This window comes from Drosophila hydei, unplaced genomic scaffold, assembly GCF_003285905.1.
Source record: "Drosophila hydei strain 15085-1641.00,03,60 unplaced genomic scaffold, DhydRS2 tig00000339-arrow-arrow-pilon, whole genome shotgun sequence".
Lineage (NCBI taxonomy): Eukaryota > Metazoa > Arthropoda > Insecta > Diptera > Drosophilidae > Drosophila > Drosophila hydei.
The window spans coordinates 326,964-341,105 of record NW_022045712.1 but is presented as its reverse complement, the minus strand read 5'-3'; the positions used below and the strand labels follow the sequence as shown (position 1 = coordinate 341,105).

The window sequence follows — 14,142 nt, the reverse complement described above, 5'->3', positions numbered from 1 at the left end:
TGTATATAGATTGTTCTTTCCGAAAGCAACAACAACAAATAAAATATAAAAAACAAAAAAAACTCCCATAAACTGTGCTAAAAACAAAAAAAAATCAACTAAAAATTTGAAGAGTAAAAAAAGTATTATTTATATATTTTTGACTAGTGCAAAAATATATGCAAATTAATATTTCATATAATTCAGTTATATATATATATATATACATGAAATATATATATATAATAATTAAGTTCAGAGCAAGCAATTTGTAATTTGTAATTAAATTAATTCAAATACTTTTAATATCTACAAATAAAATAAATATATATATATATATATATATATATACACCTATATATATATATATATCTTTTTTTTTTAATATTAACTATTTACATTTTTTCTATATATTTGTTTTTATTTTTGTTTAACTTGTTATAAAAATAAAATAAAAAAAGAAAGGAAAATGCAATTGTTAAAATGAATTATAAAACTAATTTTAATATATTTCTGTTTTATTTTATTTTTATTATTATTATTTTTTATATATATAAATAAATATTTAAAGCACAAAAGAGAGGCACACGATAAATGGAATCAAATCAAATCAAATCGAACTCAAAAGCCAAAACAACGACAGCTACACTCACACGCACACACACGCACACACACTCAGACACAGACAGACACACACACACACGCACACACACAGCTAACTGTTTTAATGCTTTCTAAGATGAACACTATAAGTAAAAAAAGAGAAAAAATGTTTTTAATATTTGTCATATGTAATTTATTATGCTACTTAAAAAATATAAATTAAAAACAAAACAAAAAACGTCAACAAAAATGTGAAAAAAACGAATGCAAACATTTTAAATTTTATTTAAAAACACAATTTTTTTAAATATTTTTAAGCAGCTAATACTAAATATAAAATTATAAACTAACTAATATTTGTTTTTTTTTTATTTATATATAAATATATATATATATATATATTATATTATATTATATATATATATATATATATATATATATATATATATATTATATATAATTGAACATAAAAAGTCAACAAATGGCATAATTTTTTCATTAAAAATCAAACAACAAACAAATTATAAAAAACTAAAAAAAAACTAAAAAAAAATTTAAAAAAAAACAAACAAAAAATTAAACAAAACAAAAGCAAAAATGTAAAAATAAATGTTCTGCTTCGAAATCAAAAACGTATACAAAATGTGCTTTCAAATGGTTGGATTCGAGTGAGAAATGGGTGGGAATTTCAGGTCGGCAGGAGCAAGTGTTCATGGCATACTATACCACATGGAGGCTTTGAGTTATTCAAGGGCAGAGCCAAGTCCGAGACGCCTAAATCTGATCTAAAGTTGAGAATGTGAAGCGGAAGTTTGCTTATGAAAACAAACAAAATATGTGTGTTAACCAACACTGCTGTTTGAATGTTATAAGAAGTGAAGTGAAGCTAGGTAGGTTAATTTTGTTAGCCAACACTGCTCTTTCTGGCACAACAGGCGTCTGTCCAACACTGACAAAGTTTCAGTGAAGCAACGACAACAATAGCTGTTAGCTACTGCCGTTGCTCAACACTGGCAAGCTGTAAGCCAAGGCTGCGCTATTGTGCCTACAAGCTGTTTATCAACACTGTCAAATTACTTGAGCTGCTTCTAAGAAACAATCTTAAGTATCTGACTGTGTTAACCAACACTGCTTTATTACTGCTCCAATCCCTTGCTTAGCTATAGCCCGCCTAAGCATCGTTAAAGCAAGCCGCCCGCTCAACAGCCAACACTACCCTGTTTTGGCTACTGTCCAACACTGTCCTACATATCATTAGCAAGCTGGCTTCTGTGAAAACGAGCTCGAGCAGCAGCAGCAGCGGCAGCTGCACACACATGAGTTGCTGTTGCTGCTGGCTGTCCAACACTGTCCACGTCTTACTCATAGCAGAAGCTACAGCAATTGCTGCTGCTGCTGCTGCCTGCCTGCTGCCTGCCTCAATTGATTCGACTCAATTATTTTCGTTCTTGGCGCGTGTCGCGGCGTGGGCGTGGGACAAACTGGCTGCCGAGCGTCAAGCGCTGATTGCTGCCCGCCGGCGATTGGACCGGCGTCGACAACATCTGGCAGCTCAATTGGGTGGGGGAGCGGGCCTAAGAATGGGCGGACGGACATGCATATAAAAAGACTATGACATCATGTTATTATGCAAAAGACGACGACGACGACGGCTTCAGTCACATTGGGACAGTGGAGCAAACGAAGCAGCAGCAATGGCAGCTACGGCTTTAGTGTGTCAGGTTCTAAGCTCTCATGCTTCATTCTCCCTCTCTCTCTCCTGACTCGATCAAGCTCTCCCTCTCTCCCTCGCTGTGGCTTTAGTGTGTCAAGTTCTAAGCTCTCAGGCTTCAATCTCTCTCTCTCTCTCTCTCTCTCTCTCTCTGACTCGATCAAGCTCTATCGCTCTCTCTGTGGCTTTAGTGTGACAGCTGCTCTCCCTCTGTCCCCCTCTCTCGCTCTCGCTGCAGCAACAACTTTTGTATACCAGTTCTTTTTAACACTATCTCTCGCTCTGCGCCTCGTTCTCCCATCCTATTCTCTATGAATAAGTCGAAGACGAAGGCTTGCGCGCCGCTTTTGGCGCTTAGATGATTAATACGCTGACTGTCTGCCCACCCACCCTCTACCCTCCGCTACCCTCTTTCGCTATAGAGCAGCCCCCGTCGCGTCCGCCACCCTTTAGCCATGATTAATGCCTAATTGCCAATTGAATGTCAATAACAGTAATAAATAGAAACATGTTAACTCCTTCAATATGCAAATCGTGCGAGTGCAGCGAGTGACACAGAGACATTATTCATTCGCTAATGCGTTCGCTCATCGCGCGTTATTTGTTGCGCATTTTACAACACTGAAAAGCGCCAATTTCTTGACAGATTGAAGTGAAAATGCCAGAAGACTGGGTGAGCCTCTCACGCGTATAGCCAATGAGCGATGATCATAATATCTGATGTGCAACTGCACGTTTTCCAACACTGCCTGGAGTGTCAATCCTAGTTAAAAATGAGCCTTGAGACAGCTGGCATATTTGTTGTTTGATCAAGTCGGAAATACTACGGAATTTAGTGATCCATATTCATAAAATTATCACATGTTTTCCAACACTAAAAATGATCGATAGAACCATTCTTTAGCATCAGCTGAACTTAGCTACATATATGTATGTATGTAATCTTTCAGTTCAGCCCATAATCATAGTTGCACTGGTCTATAGGCTATACAGGTCTTGGACTTTAGAATATATACTTTTTTATGTATAGATAGCGCCTGTAGTATTTATTGTATCTATATATCTGACCAACTTGCTACAGTCTTTACAGTCTTTAGTCTAAGTACTAATCGATTTTGAGTCCTATTCGATATAGAAGAGACTTGAATTGAAACTAGCATCTGGAAGAAACTTTATTATATTGGCCGTCTGTTCATCCGTCCGTCCGTTCATCCATTTGTCCGTTCATTCGCCCATCCCTCCGTTCGTCCGTTCATCCATTCATCCGTCCGTCCGTTCATTCACTCAGCTTAGCATTAATAAATAAAGTATTAGGATTTTCGAGAAATACTACATCTGGTATAGCGAGTAGAACTTTGGAGTGTGTATAGCCACGACCAAAACAATTTTTTACCCCCTCTCGCAATCCCACAGCCCATTTGAAAAACGTAATCGAATCTTCCTAAAGTGGGAAAGCAACTAACGTAGACTAGATTAGGCGCAGGAAATGGAAGGATCAGCTGGGGGAGTTTTGGGGCGATGGGAGGTGCGGCTCTGGGCGTGATTATAGATTTCACTTGTTTTGCTTTCGAAATCTCTCTGTGTGCGTCTGATGCGATAAGCATGTGCCAAAGAATGGTTACACTGTCCAACACGGTCGAGCGAGTCAAAGTATATGATAAATTAGAGTCTTTAATCGTATCAAATTGCCGCACATAAATAACAAAACGCATTATCATTGAACGTACTATTAGCAATCACAGTGACAAGCTAGACACACACACCCACCCACACACACACACACACACACACACACACATTTGCAACTGGTGTATTTTTAGCTGTGCGTTAAGTGAACAATTATGCCACAGCTCTCGCTCTCGCTCTCGCGTATGACAACCAACACAAGTGCAGCCAGGTTGATAAATGGGCTTTGTCTTGCGCTGCGGAAAGGCTCGAGATTAACATGCGCCAGGCAACCGAAGGGGCGACAAGCCAAGCACTGTCCACTCTGATCGCCAAACGGTCGACTCACCGTCTGCTGGGCCGCGCTGTGCTCACGAAGGTCGACACATGTGGGCGCATGGGCGTGGCACGCCACTATCTAGCATATGTATTTGCCGCATGCCCAAGCACATTCCAGCGAGTCTCCAAGCCTTGGCTTTCATTTTCAATAGAATGAAAAGAGAAATAAAATAAAATAGAAAAGTATATAAAGAATAAAATAAAAAATATAAAATATAAAACATTAAAATAAAAAAAAATACAAATAAATAAAAAAAAATTATGAATAAAAAAGATAAAAAACAATAAATAAAATTAAGCTATTTATTATATAAAAAAATTATCGACTTATAACAGTTATTATCGTATATATATATATTTATATATATAATATACTTGTATATACCTATATTATAATATTTATATGCTCAATTCGGCATATCTATGCCTTTAACGTATAAATTGATAACGACTTAAATCGATAGAAGCTATCGATTAATTGAAACTTAAACTGCAACTGGTTTCAGCTCTAGTCTCCTGCTCCTAGTGGTTCCTTTACAAAGAACCAACAGATAGACGGCAGAATAGATTATATTCTTCATACTGTCTGGCCACGCCGTCCAACAGTTGTTCCGTTAACACAGTTAGCACTGCGCACAGCACAATACGCTCCCCAGCTAAGCTGCCAATTATGAGCTCTACATAATGTAAAATTATTCAGATCGACGCGAATTCAGTTCAGTGTCGTATTTAAAGAGTCTGGCAACAAGTTATTTAGGTTATGTTTGCATCCCTGATACGCACTCTGATTATGCATAATGTACTAAATGCATTTATTTAACGCAAGCTGCAATAATATGCAGCGCACACACATGCACACATCTATATATATATATATATATATATACATATATTTGTTATGGCAGCAAGTTCAGGTGCATGACGCGGCATTAGCTGAGGCATTGCAACATTTGTCGCAGCAAATGGGATGTGACGGCCATGTGGATTAGGAGGCGAGGCTGGTGGCTGGTGGCAGGTGACGGGATGAATCGCAGCTGAGATGCAAGATGCTGGTTGCAGGTTGCTTGTTGTTTGTTTGTTGTTTGTTGGTTGTTTGACAAAAACGAATGCGCAATTTGCGCACTTTGGCCGTCAATCATTGGCATTATTAATATGATTATTGTGGCATTCTATCAGTCAGTCAATCAAGGTGCAGCCGCTGCGCGAGTGTCGGCCGTTGGCTAAGGTCAGCATTGGCCAGCGTTGCGTATGAGTAATGTTTGCCGGCAATCGCGAAACGCAAATTGATTTTGCGCCACTGTGCGGCCGCAACGCCCACAACATCCAATCATATATTATTAGCCAAAAGAAAATCACAATACAAATTCAATTCCAAACACATATTTAAATCAATCTGGCCGCAGGTCAAAGCTAACCTAAGCTACTGCTGCTGCCGCCGCCATTTTGTTTGCGAGGCGCGTCCCACGGCTTGGGCCGAGGCTCGGCTGACGCATAGAGGAATATGCGCGGCTTACAAAAGATTTAGTATCTAGAAACGCTTTAATACTGCACATGACTAATTCGCAATCAATCAAGTTTCGCTGCTTCTTTCGGCCATTACTAAGCGAATGCAGCAGACCCCGAGAGCACAACAGAAACAGAAAACAAAACACAAATTCACAACACGAATGTATGAAAATAACATTAAAAAATCAGGTATTTACATAACGGAGCATTGTTGATTAGTCATGTTGTTGCGGTTGATGTTTGTGCATATATGATTGATTTCGCTTTTAGTATTTCTATTTTAGCTTTATTCACAATCTATTTTTGTAATTTACGCAATTTGTAATTTTTTCAATTTGAAAAAATGCACAAATAAGTGAGTTGCCACACTGCCAGATGCAGGCGCACTCGCCATGCAGCAATGTTCATGTTAACTCAAAGCTTTATACAGTTATCATTGCGTGCATCACAAATTGATGTTGTATGCGCTATACACATTTCAAAAATTGATGCTACAATATAAGATGTAACGTTGTTTTAATTTGCGCCATTAGAAAATGTTTCATTTCAAATGAAAGAGCTGCCAGACTGTCAAATACAAAAGCATACGACATGCACCTAAGCACAAATTGGCGCAAAATGCACCCAATCAATATGAAGCACTTGAAAGTTACCCATTATAGAATAATGCTCAAGAATTTATTGTAAAAATGCAGAAATTAGTATATTATTTAAAGTTAGACAATAGATTATTTTAATTTCAAATAAATGCGCAAATCAATGAGCTGCCAGACTGTCAGAAATAGCAGCGCGCGTGTCATGCAGCCAACTTCAAGTGAGTCAAAAAATGCGCACAGCCAACGCAAAATTGCTCGTCGGTAAACAACGCCTACGAATTTGGCGCCACGAAAGCCGATGAGAGTGAATAAATTAGTTTAATTTGTGCTGCCTGCTGTAATCATGTATTCTCCGCACAAAGCGCTGTCGACGCCAGCGGCACAGGATTTTGGATTTCCGTACACACCATACGACATACAGGAGCAACTGATGCAGCAACTCTTCCAGGTGCTCGAGCACAAACAAATTGGAATTTTCGAAAGTCCCACAGGTACCGGCAAATCTCTGACGCTCACCTGTGGCGCACTCACCTGGCTGCACCAGCACGAACAACTGGTGCGTACAGAGCTGTTGCAGCGTATTTACCAAGTAGAGTCACAACTGAAAAAGCTGCAAATGGACAGTGCGCAGGCCGAGGATTGGATAACAGCGCAAGGCAAGACACGGACGCAACGCCAGGAGCTAGAACATCTCCAACGTCTCCGCGATCTGCTGCAGCAAAGAGAACAAGAACTGGAGCAGATCAAGCTACGCAAAAGGCAGCAACAGCAGCAGCAGAGACCGGCAAGACGAGCGAGCGACCTGTTGGCAGCTAAGGAAGCTCCAGTCGATAAGGAGGAGCTCCACTCAGATGACGAGCTGGAGGACGTAGAGGGTGCCCAAGAGGAGCAGCTGGCAGAGCCACAATCGGAACGTTTCCGTGATGTACAAATCTTTTTCTGCAGTCGCACGCACTCGCAGCTGGCGCAGATTGTGGCCGAGCTGCGTAAGACGCCGCATGGACAAAATGTGCGCTGCATTGCGCTCGGCTCACGGCAGCAGTTGTGCATCAATGCGCAGGTGCGCAGGCTGCCCAACATAGCGCTCATCAACGAACGCTGCCTGGACATGGCGCAAGCTAAGTCCAGCTCCAAGTCGCGACAGGCGCTCAGCAGCTGCGTCTACAAGAGCTCCGCCCAGCTGCAAAGGCTTAGCGATGCGGCGCTTTGCGAGCCGCTGGACATAGAAGAACTGGTCGTTGAGGGTGCCGCCTGTGGCGCCTGCCCCTACTATGCCACACGTGCCGCCCAGTCCCAGGCACAACTGCTGCTGCTACCGTATCCATTGCTGCTGCAGCGCAGCGCACGCCAGCAGCTGGGCATCGATCTACGCGGCGCCATTGTCATTGTGGACGAGGCGCACAACCTGCTGGACACCATTGCCCAGCTGCACAGCAGCGAACTGAATCTTGCCCAGCTGCAGCTGGCCAAGCAGCAGCTGACGGGCTACAAGCAGCGCTATGCTCGGCGCCTGAGCAGCGGCAATCTGTTGCGTATCAATCAGCTGCTCTATGTCGTGCGCCGGCTGCTGCAGCTGCTCGCGGCGAAGGGAGAGCCGCGCATGCTGCGCACCTACGAGCTGAGCGCCGAGGGCGACTTCTTTAATATTGACCTGCATGCGCTACTGGAGTTCTGTGCACGGACGCGCCTAGCCCAGAAGATGCAAAGCTTTGGACGGCAGCTGCAGCGCGAGCCGCAGCCCAGCGAGAACCGTCAGCCGCCCACGCAGCAGCTGCTCCAACGCCTGGCCGCTCAGCATGAGCAGCAGACCCAGACGCTGGGCCAACGCAAGCAACAAACGGAGCAAAAGGCGGCTGAAAAATCGAAACAACAGTCACAGCCGGCGCCTCCAGCTGCCACCCCAGCTATGCCCTCGCCCTTCCGGCCGCTGATCGCATTTCTGCAGACGCTCACCAGCAATGCCGCCGATGGCCGCGTGCTGCTCAATCCAGAGACTTCCACACTCAAGTATTTGCTACTCAATCATGCCGAACATTTTGCGGACATTGTCAAAGAGGCGCGCGCTGTGAGTAGCTGTTCTCTGTCTTCATCTTAATCCAATCTCAATCCTTTGCCATTGGCCTTGCAGCTCATCATAGCAGGCGGCACCATGCGACCCACCCAGGAACTGACGGAACAGCTGTTTGCCCAGTGTCCGGAGCGCGTGGTCGAGCGTTTCTATGACCATGTGGTGCCAGCGGATGCTGTGCTGCCATTCATCCTGCCCACGGGACCAACGGGCGCCAGGCTCTGTTTCAGCTATGCCCAACGTACCAGCCCTGCCATGGTATGGTATATCTGTATATGCATCTATATATATAGATATGGATACATGTTAATCTATCTATCTTCACTTGTCAGCCTAATCAAGGGGCAGTCAGGCAGGGAGCACTTTGGTCGGGCGTAGTCGACTAGCAGCTACCCCCACTTTTAGTTTAATGATCAAATTATAATAGTTCCATCAGGGATTTCATCATGATTTCTGCTCCAGCTTCATTCCACGTCAAACTATGACAATAATGTTGAGTTGAAACGAGGTTGAAGTGCCTAGAGCTGTCCGTAAACTTCGTCTTTGAATAGTGGCGCCTCCAGATTGATTGGGCATGGAAAGCTCGCTTAGACTTGTGCTGCCTGCTCCCTCTTATTGATATGTTCGTTCTCAGAAACTATACTGAGCTTGAAACAGGGGCGTCAATGAATCACACTAGTTGTGCAAAGGCATTATCGAACTGGGTTAAGAACTCTATAAAAGATTTGATAAGACCATTAGCAAGATATGCTCAAATCGGATAAGATTGGTTTGGAATTGTTGTCGGCTTCATCGATTAGTTCCAATTTGATATGCTCCATAATTGAAGCGACTCTATAATTCTAACTTAACTTCTTCCTCTTCAGCTGAAGGAGCTGAGCATGGTGCTGCAGAACCTTTGCGGCGTGTTGCCAGCGGGCGTGGTTTGCTTTTTGCCCTCGTACGCCTACCTGGACACGGTCTATGAGCATCTGGAGCAGAGCGGCGTATTGCAGCGGATTGGTCTGCGCAAGCGCATCTTTCGTGAAACGGCTGGAGGAGCTGGAGTCGAGCAGCTGCTGCAGCAATATGCCAATGCCATTGATCAGACAGCGGGCGGCGCTCTGCTGCTGAGCGTTGTCGGCGGCAAGCTCTCGGAGGGCCTCAACTTTGCCGATCAACTGGGTCGAGGCGTCATTGTCGTCGGTCTGCCGTATCCCAATCGCACGTCACCCGAACTCAAGGAGCGCATGCGACACTTGGATGAGACGCTGGGCAACGGCGCTGGCAACGAATATTACGAGAATCTCTGCATGAAAGCGGTCAACCAGTGCATCGGTCGCTCGGTGCGACACATACGCGACTACGCCTGCGTCTATCTGCTGGACGAGCGCTACGTCAGCGAGCGCATCCAACAGAAGCTGCCAGCATGGATTGCCCGGCACATCAGCGTGGCCAGCGCGGGCTTTGGAGCGGTTCAAGCGAGAACGGCGCGATTCTTTAAGGCCAAAACGTAAGATCAGAATCCCAATCTTGTCAACTACTATACAAAGGGATGGGAGAACCAATGGAGAGAACTTGGACAGAGATTAAAAGGAAAATTCTAGGGGCAGCTTAGCAGCAGCCAGCGATGGTTAGAGGATCTTTGTGGCAATATGATGCGGATACATTTCGGACTGAGCACGGCTGAAGCATCTGCTGAAGAACTATGGAAAATATACCTAAGGAGAGCAGAAATAAAACTTAAGCAAAATTTATAAGGGACTTGGCAAGTTCCAACTAGGATTAGAGTTATAATAGGCAGGAGTTCCGCCATGTGAAAGCATTGCTTGAATCTTTGTGGCAATTCTTGAGGTCAACTTAAAGTTGCTTGAGCATCCGGAGTAGATCCGTTGGGGAAAGCAAACTAAACAGATAAAGCTTTATATTTAGGAGTCATTATAGGGCAGGGGTAGTCCTTTGTCCTTGCCTTCAAGGCAATCCGTGAAACTTCCAAGGAAACAAAGTTCGTCAAGTCTCAGTGGAACTGTTAGGGGTATTCCCGAAGCTAAAACAAAGAGACGCATATGTTTAAGTATATTAAAACAAATTTCATGTATTATATTGCTTAAGATATACAAATTCAAGATATAAAAAAACACTCAGTTTTATTTACAGTAATTTGGGAGTTGCGCCAATCGTTCTACGTCCAATTCTCCACGGCACGCGAATATTGAGCGAATAGCAGGTTGTAGGATGGGAAGTTGCAGCATTGCATGTCCGTGCGCCGCCAGTTGGACAAGGTGGAATATTCGATCTCCAGCTCCTTCATCGTCTCGTAGGCCAGCGAGGATTTGTTCGCGAAGATTGTGACAATGAATTTGCCCGGCTTAAAGGTGCGAACGACCTGGTTGATCAGTTTCGTATAGTTGTTGAGGGCCACATTGCTCTCGAAGCTGACGTAGGAGAATTTCTCCTCGGGCGTTATGTGTATGGTCATGTACTCGCCCTGCTCATTGATGCCATTCATCGAGTAGCCGCACGGATCGAAGAGGAAGTCGTCGATGATCATGTCGGGGAGTATTTGATCGATGCCCGAATGCGTGGTCGCCTCGGGCCCACTGGCGAAGCGACTCTTGCTGAAGGCCAACATGACATCCTTGTCGAGATGCTGCATAAGTATCTCGATTGTCTGATCCGGATCAGCGTCCACATTGTCCTTCTGCTTGTGCTGTTCGGCAACGAGCAAGTCGGGCAGTGCTTTAACGTCTGGCCTGCTAAACGTGTAGAGATACCAGCATTCGAGATTGATGGAGCCCAGGCAGTAGGACCGGCCCTCGGGAAATATGGTGTCCAAATAGGTGACCTCCTCGTAGAAGCCTTTATGCGGACTATTCTGTACCTCGGGACGGGTGAAGTTCTTGCGCGAATAGAATATATCGCTGATAACAGTGTAGCCCTGCGTCTTGGCCAGTTCGAGCAGCTGCTCAAGGCACTTCAAAGGCGTCGTCGTGCCACAGGTCTTCAATATCCAGCGGCGCTTCGAGACGAACATGCTGCTCTCGCTTAGCAGAAAGGCATCTATGAAATCGTTCTTTTTGAAGCTGATAATTTCACATTTAACGTGGCACAGCAGCTTCTCCCACTCAATGCGTGTTATGTTGCGTAAGTCGCCATCGAGCTTAGCACTATCCTCGAACCAAATCTCCAATAGCTTCTCAACGCCTTCGAAAAAGTGCGATTCGCTCGAAGTGCCGAGCATTCCCTCTTCCATTGGATAAAAGAACTTCAAAACAACTGAGATTTAGAGATGCACAAGATACAACACCGACTAAAGATATACCACGATACAATTATCGATATGTCTATCGATTGATTGCACATAAAGACGAATAGATGTAGCTGTTTTTCGATTTCATGAAAAGCAAAACATTACTTAAGCATTTTTATTTATTATTTTGTTATCTCTAGCAATACATAAGGAATCCGAAAAAAAAATTACTTTATTATTTACTACATACTCGCCCAGCTGACATATTGGTTATTTCTCTTGTTTATTACATACTTCTCAAATGTGCTGAGTGTTAAAGTGTTTATTCGCACTATTGCAACAAGTTAATAATTAAAATAAACCTCTACAAAGCTACTACGTTTCAAATATTAAGCACTGCGCGGGTAGAATTTAAACTTTTTTATGATGTATATTTCAGGTCTCGACAACTTATTCACAAGTTCAGTATTTTTTGTAGGTATTTCTGCACAAGAATTGATAGGGAAAAAAAATAAACGTATATGTCAATTTTTTTTAAATGTGCGTGCAAATGTAAAATTGTACTGTCAATATGCATTATGTTTACATTTATGTTTCGAAATAAATAATATTTTTGTAACGTTATTTTCACAATTACCTACAAAATGCTTTCATTTTGTGTAAATATCTTATTAACTAACTAAACGAACATATTTTGTTAGGCAACTTAATTTGAAAGAGTATTTCAACTTCGTCATGTACAAAAGATACCATTTTGACCTGCTTGTATGAAATTTGTGTATTTCTATTTTAGTAGCGCACGGTCACACTGTCGCTGATATGTGTGTTGACAGTCGCCGTCTCTACCAAATCGTTTGTTGAGCAGTGCGTATTTTAAATTAAACGTAACATGTGAAATAAAACTAAACGTGAAATTAGAAACTATAAAAAAAATAGTGTTGCCTATGCATAAAGTACGTAAATCGACGGAACTGAATAAAAAAGTGTAGTTCATAAATAATGCAGTTAATGTGTTTGTCGCTTTCCATGCATACATGAGTGTGAGCCTGTGTGTATGCCTGTGTGCGTGTGTGTCTGTTGGTTGTTTGAAAAGTGCATTTTGTTCGTTATAAATAGCTGCAATTGCTTGCAATTCGAAACGCTTTACAGTTAGTAGAACCCCAGCCGCAGCCAAGTTCAAGTCCAGTTCTTTTTAACGTTTGATTGCATTCCGAATTTCCGAATTTTTCTTTCCCTCTCCCTCTCTCTCTCTTGCGCTATGTCTCTATTTACTTTTCACATGTGCTGGGCCTGATAAGCTGAGCTGGAATTGGTGGCTCCCCTGTTTGCTTATTATATCTACTAAGTTTTTCATTCTGTTTGCGTGCGCCTTCCTTTTGATTCATGAAGCAGATATGCCGCGACCGATCGTCCGACACGCTGCACCAACAACAACAACAATAAATATTACTAATATTTTCCTCACTATAGTTGCCGGCCAATAAAAACGGCTGACGCCAGTCTAAGAATATTTTTTGTATTCATTCAGACATAAATGTGTACTTTTTACTGTCGCGTTAAAGGTTGCTCAGATTACATGCATATACATAGACACTTGCATGTGTGTGCGTGTGTGTGGTGGCTCTGCCTGGCCAGAAACTTGGATACGTTCCGTTTGTCACCGGAGCGGAGCTGCAGTCAGCGAAACTAGCAAAGCGGTTATTCTCGTTAGTTGTTGTTATTGTTGTGGAAAACTTGTTTTTATCGCTGACTATGATAAAAGTGGCACACATATTATACATTTTTAATATAACAGAAAAAAAATAATGGAAAAAATGGGAAAAAACTTGAAAAGTCAGCAGCCAAAAAGCATCTTTTTGCTTGCAGTTGCACTTAAATTTATATTTTGGACAGTTATCGTTATCGACATGAATCATGCGCCGACTTGTTTACGTTCCTCAGCTACCATTTGAATTCCAGCAGCCGCCTACCCTGCCTGCCTGCCTGCCTGTTCACCTTCCGAGCTGAGCGCAGCGATGCCCTTATCTAAGAGCAGTTAGCTAACTTAATTATTGTATTAATTGCGCCACTCATCTCAGCATTATAAGTTCTGTATCAATTTTCAAATCCACCTAATAAGAATTGGCTAGATTTAATGGCATTTGTTTCAGGCCGCAGGGCATTCGGGCTTCGGTGCGTGCTGCGCCTGTTTCGTTCGTTCATTTTCTTGCTGCTTTTGCAGGCAGCCGAAAACGTTGCGCAGGTTTTTCGATTCATTCGCATTTGGACCGCTGTCGCGGCAACAACGCTACTTGCGAAACGAAACGAAACGGTAAATGAAACAACGCCCCGTGGCCGTGTTTAACGTGCGTCGGCAAAACTAAAAAAGACCCAAAAAAAAAAACACCGAAAATACACAAAACTTAATCAATGTACAGCGCGTAGTGCAACAACAACAATTATAATT

General features: G+C 42.8%; 3 protein-coding genes across 3 annotated transcripts in view; 2 read left to right on the top strand and 1 right to left on the bottom strand.

Annotated features, from left to right (window-relative positions):
- The first annotated feature begins 6,642 nt into the window (after positions 1–6,642).
- On the top strand, positions 6,643–10,579 carry LOC111596744 (ATP-dependent DNA helicase DDX11). Its single transcript, XM_023311076.2, has 3 exons — positions 6,643–8,464; positions 8,528–8,725; positions 9,334–10,579. Exons 1-3 carry the CDS (start codon positions 6,743–6,745, stop codon positions 9,961–9,963), a joined length of 2,550 nt encoding a protein of 849 aa, XP_023166844.2. The 5' UTR covers positions 6,643–6,742; the 3' UTR covers positions 9,964–10,579.
- An 8-nt stretch (positions 10,580–10,587) lies between these two features.
- On the bottom strand, positions 10,588–11,844 carry LOC111596768 (S-adenosylmethionine decarboxylase proenzyme). The gene has a single exon (XM_023311116.2). The coding sequence runs from the start codon at positions 11,697–11,699 to the stop codon at positions 10,629–10,631; it is 1,071 nt and encodes a 356-aa protein (XP_023166884.1). The 5' UTR covers positions 11,700–11,844; the 3' UTR covers positions 10,588–10,628.
- A 2,094-nt stretch (positions 11,845–13,938) lies between these two features.
- Positions 13,939–14,142, top strand: part of LOC111596769 (polyhomeotic-proximal chromatin protein) — a 29,672-nt gene continuing 29,468 nt past the window's right edge. The window contains exon 1 of the mRNA XM_030224023.1: positions 13,939–14,007. The gene's annotated coding sequence lies outside the window, so the exon portion shown is untranslated. The remainder of the gene's footprint in view (positions 14,008–14,142) is intronic.

Bases quoted from the DNA above. Each gene is read 5' to 3' on its own strand.
- LOC111596744 (XM_023311076.2), top strand. From the start codon at position 6,743: ATGTATTCTCCGCACAAAGCGCTGTCGACGCCAGCGGCACAGGATTTT. The intron at 8,465-8,527 runs GTGAGTAGCTGT...TTGGCCTTGCAG, and splicing joins TTGTCAAAGAGGCGCGCGCT to CTCATCATAGCAGGCGGCAC. The intron at 8,726-9,333 runs GTATGGTATATC...CTTCCTCTTCAG, and splicing joins AACGTACCAGCCCTGCCATG to CTGAAGGAGCTGAGCATGGT.
- LOC111596768 (XM_023311116.2), bottom strand. From the start codon at position 11,699: ATGGAAGAGGGAATGCTCGGCACTTCGAGCGAATCGCACTTTTTCGAA.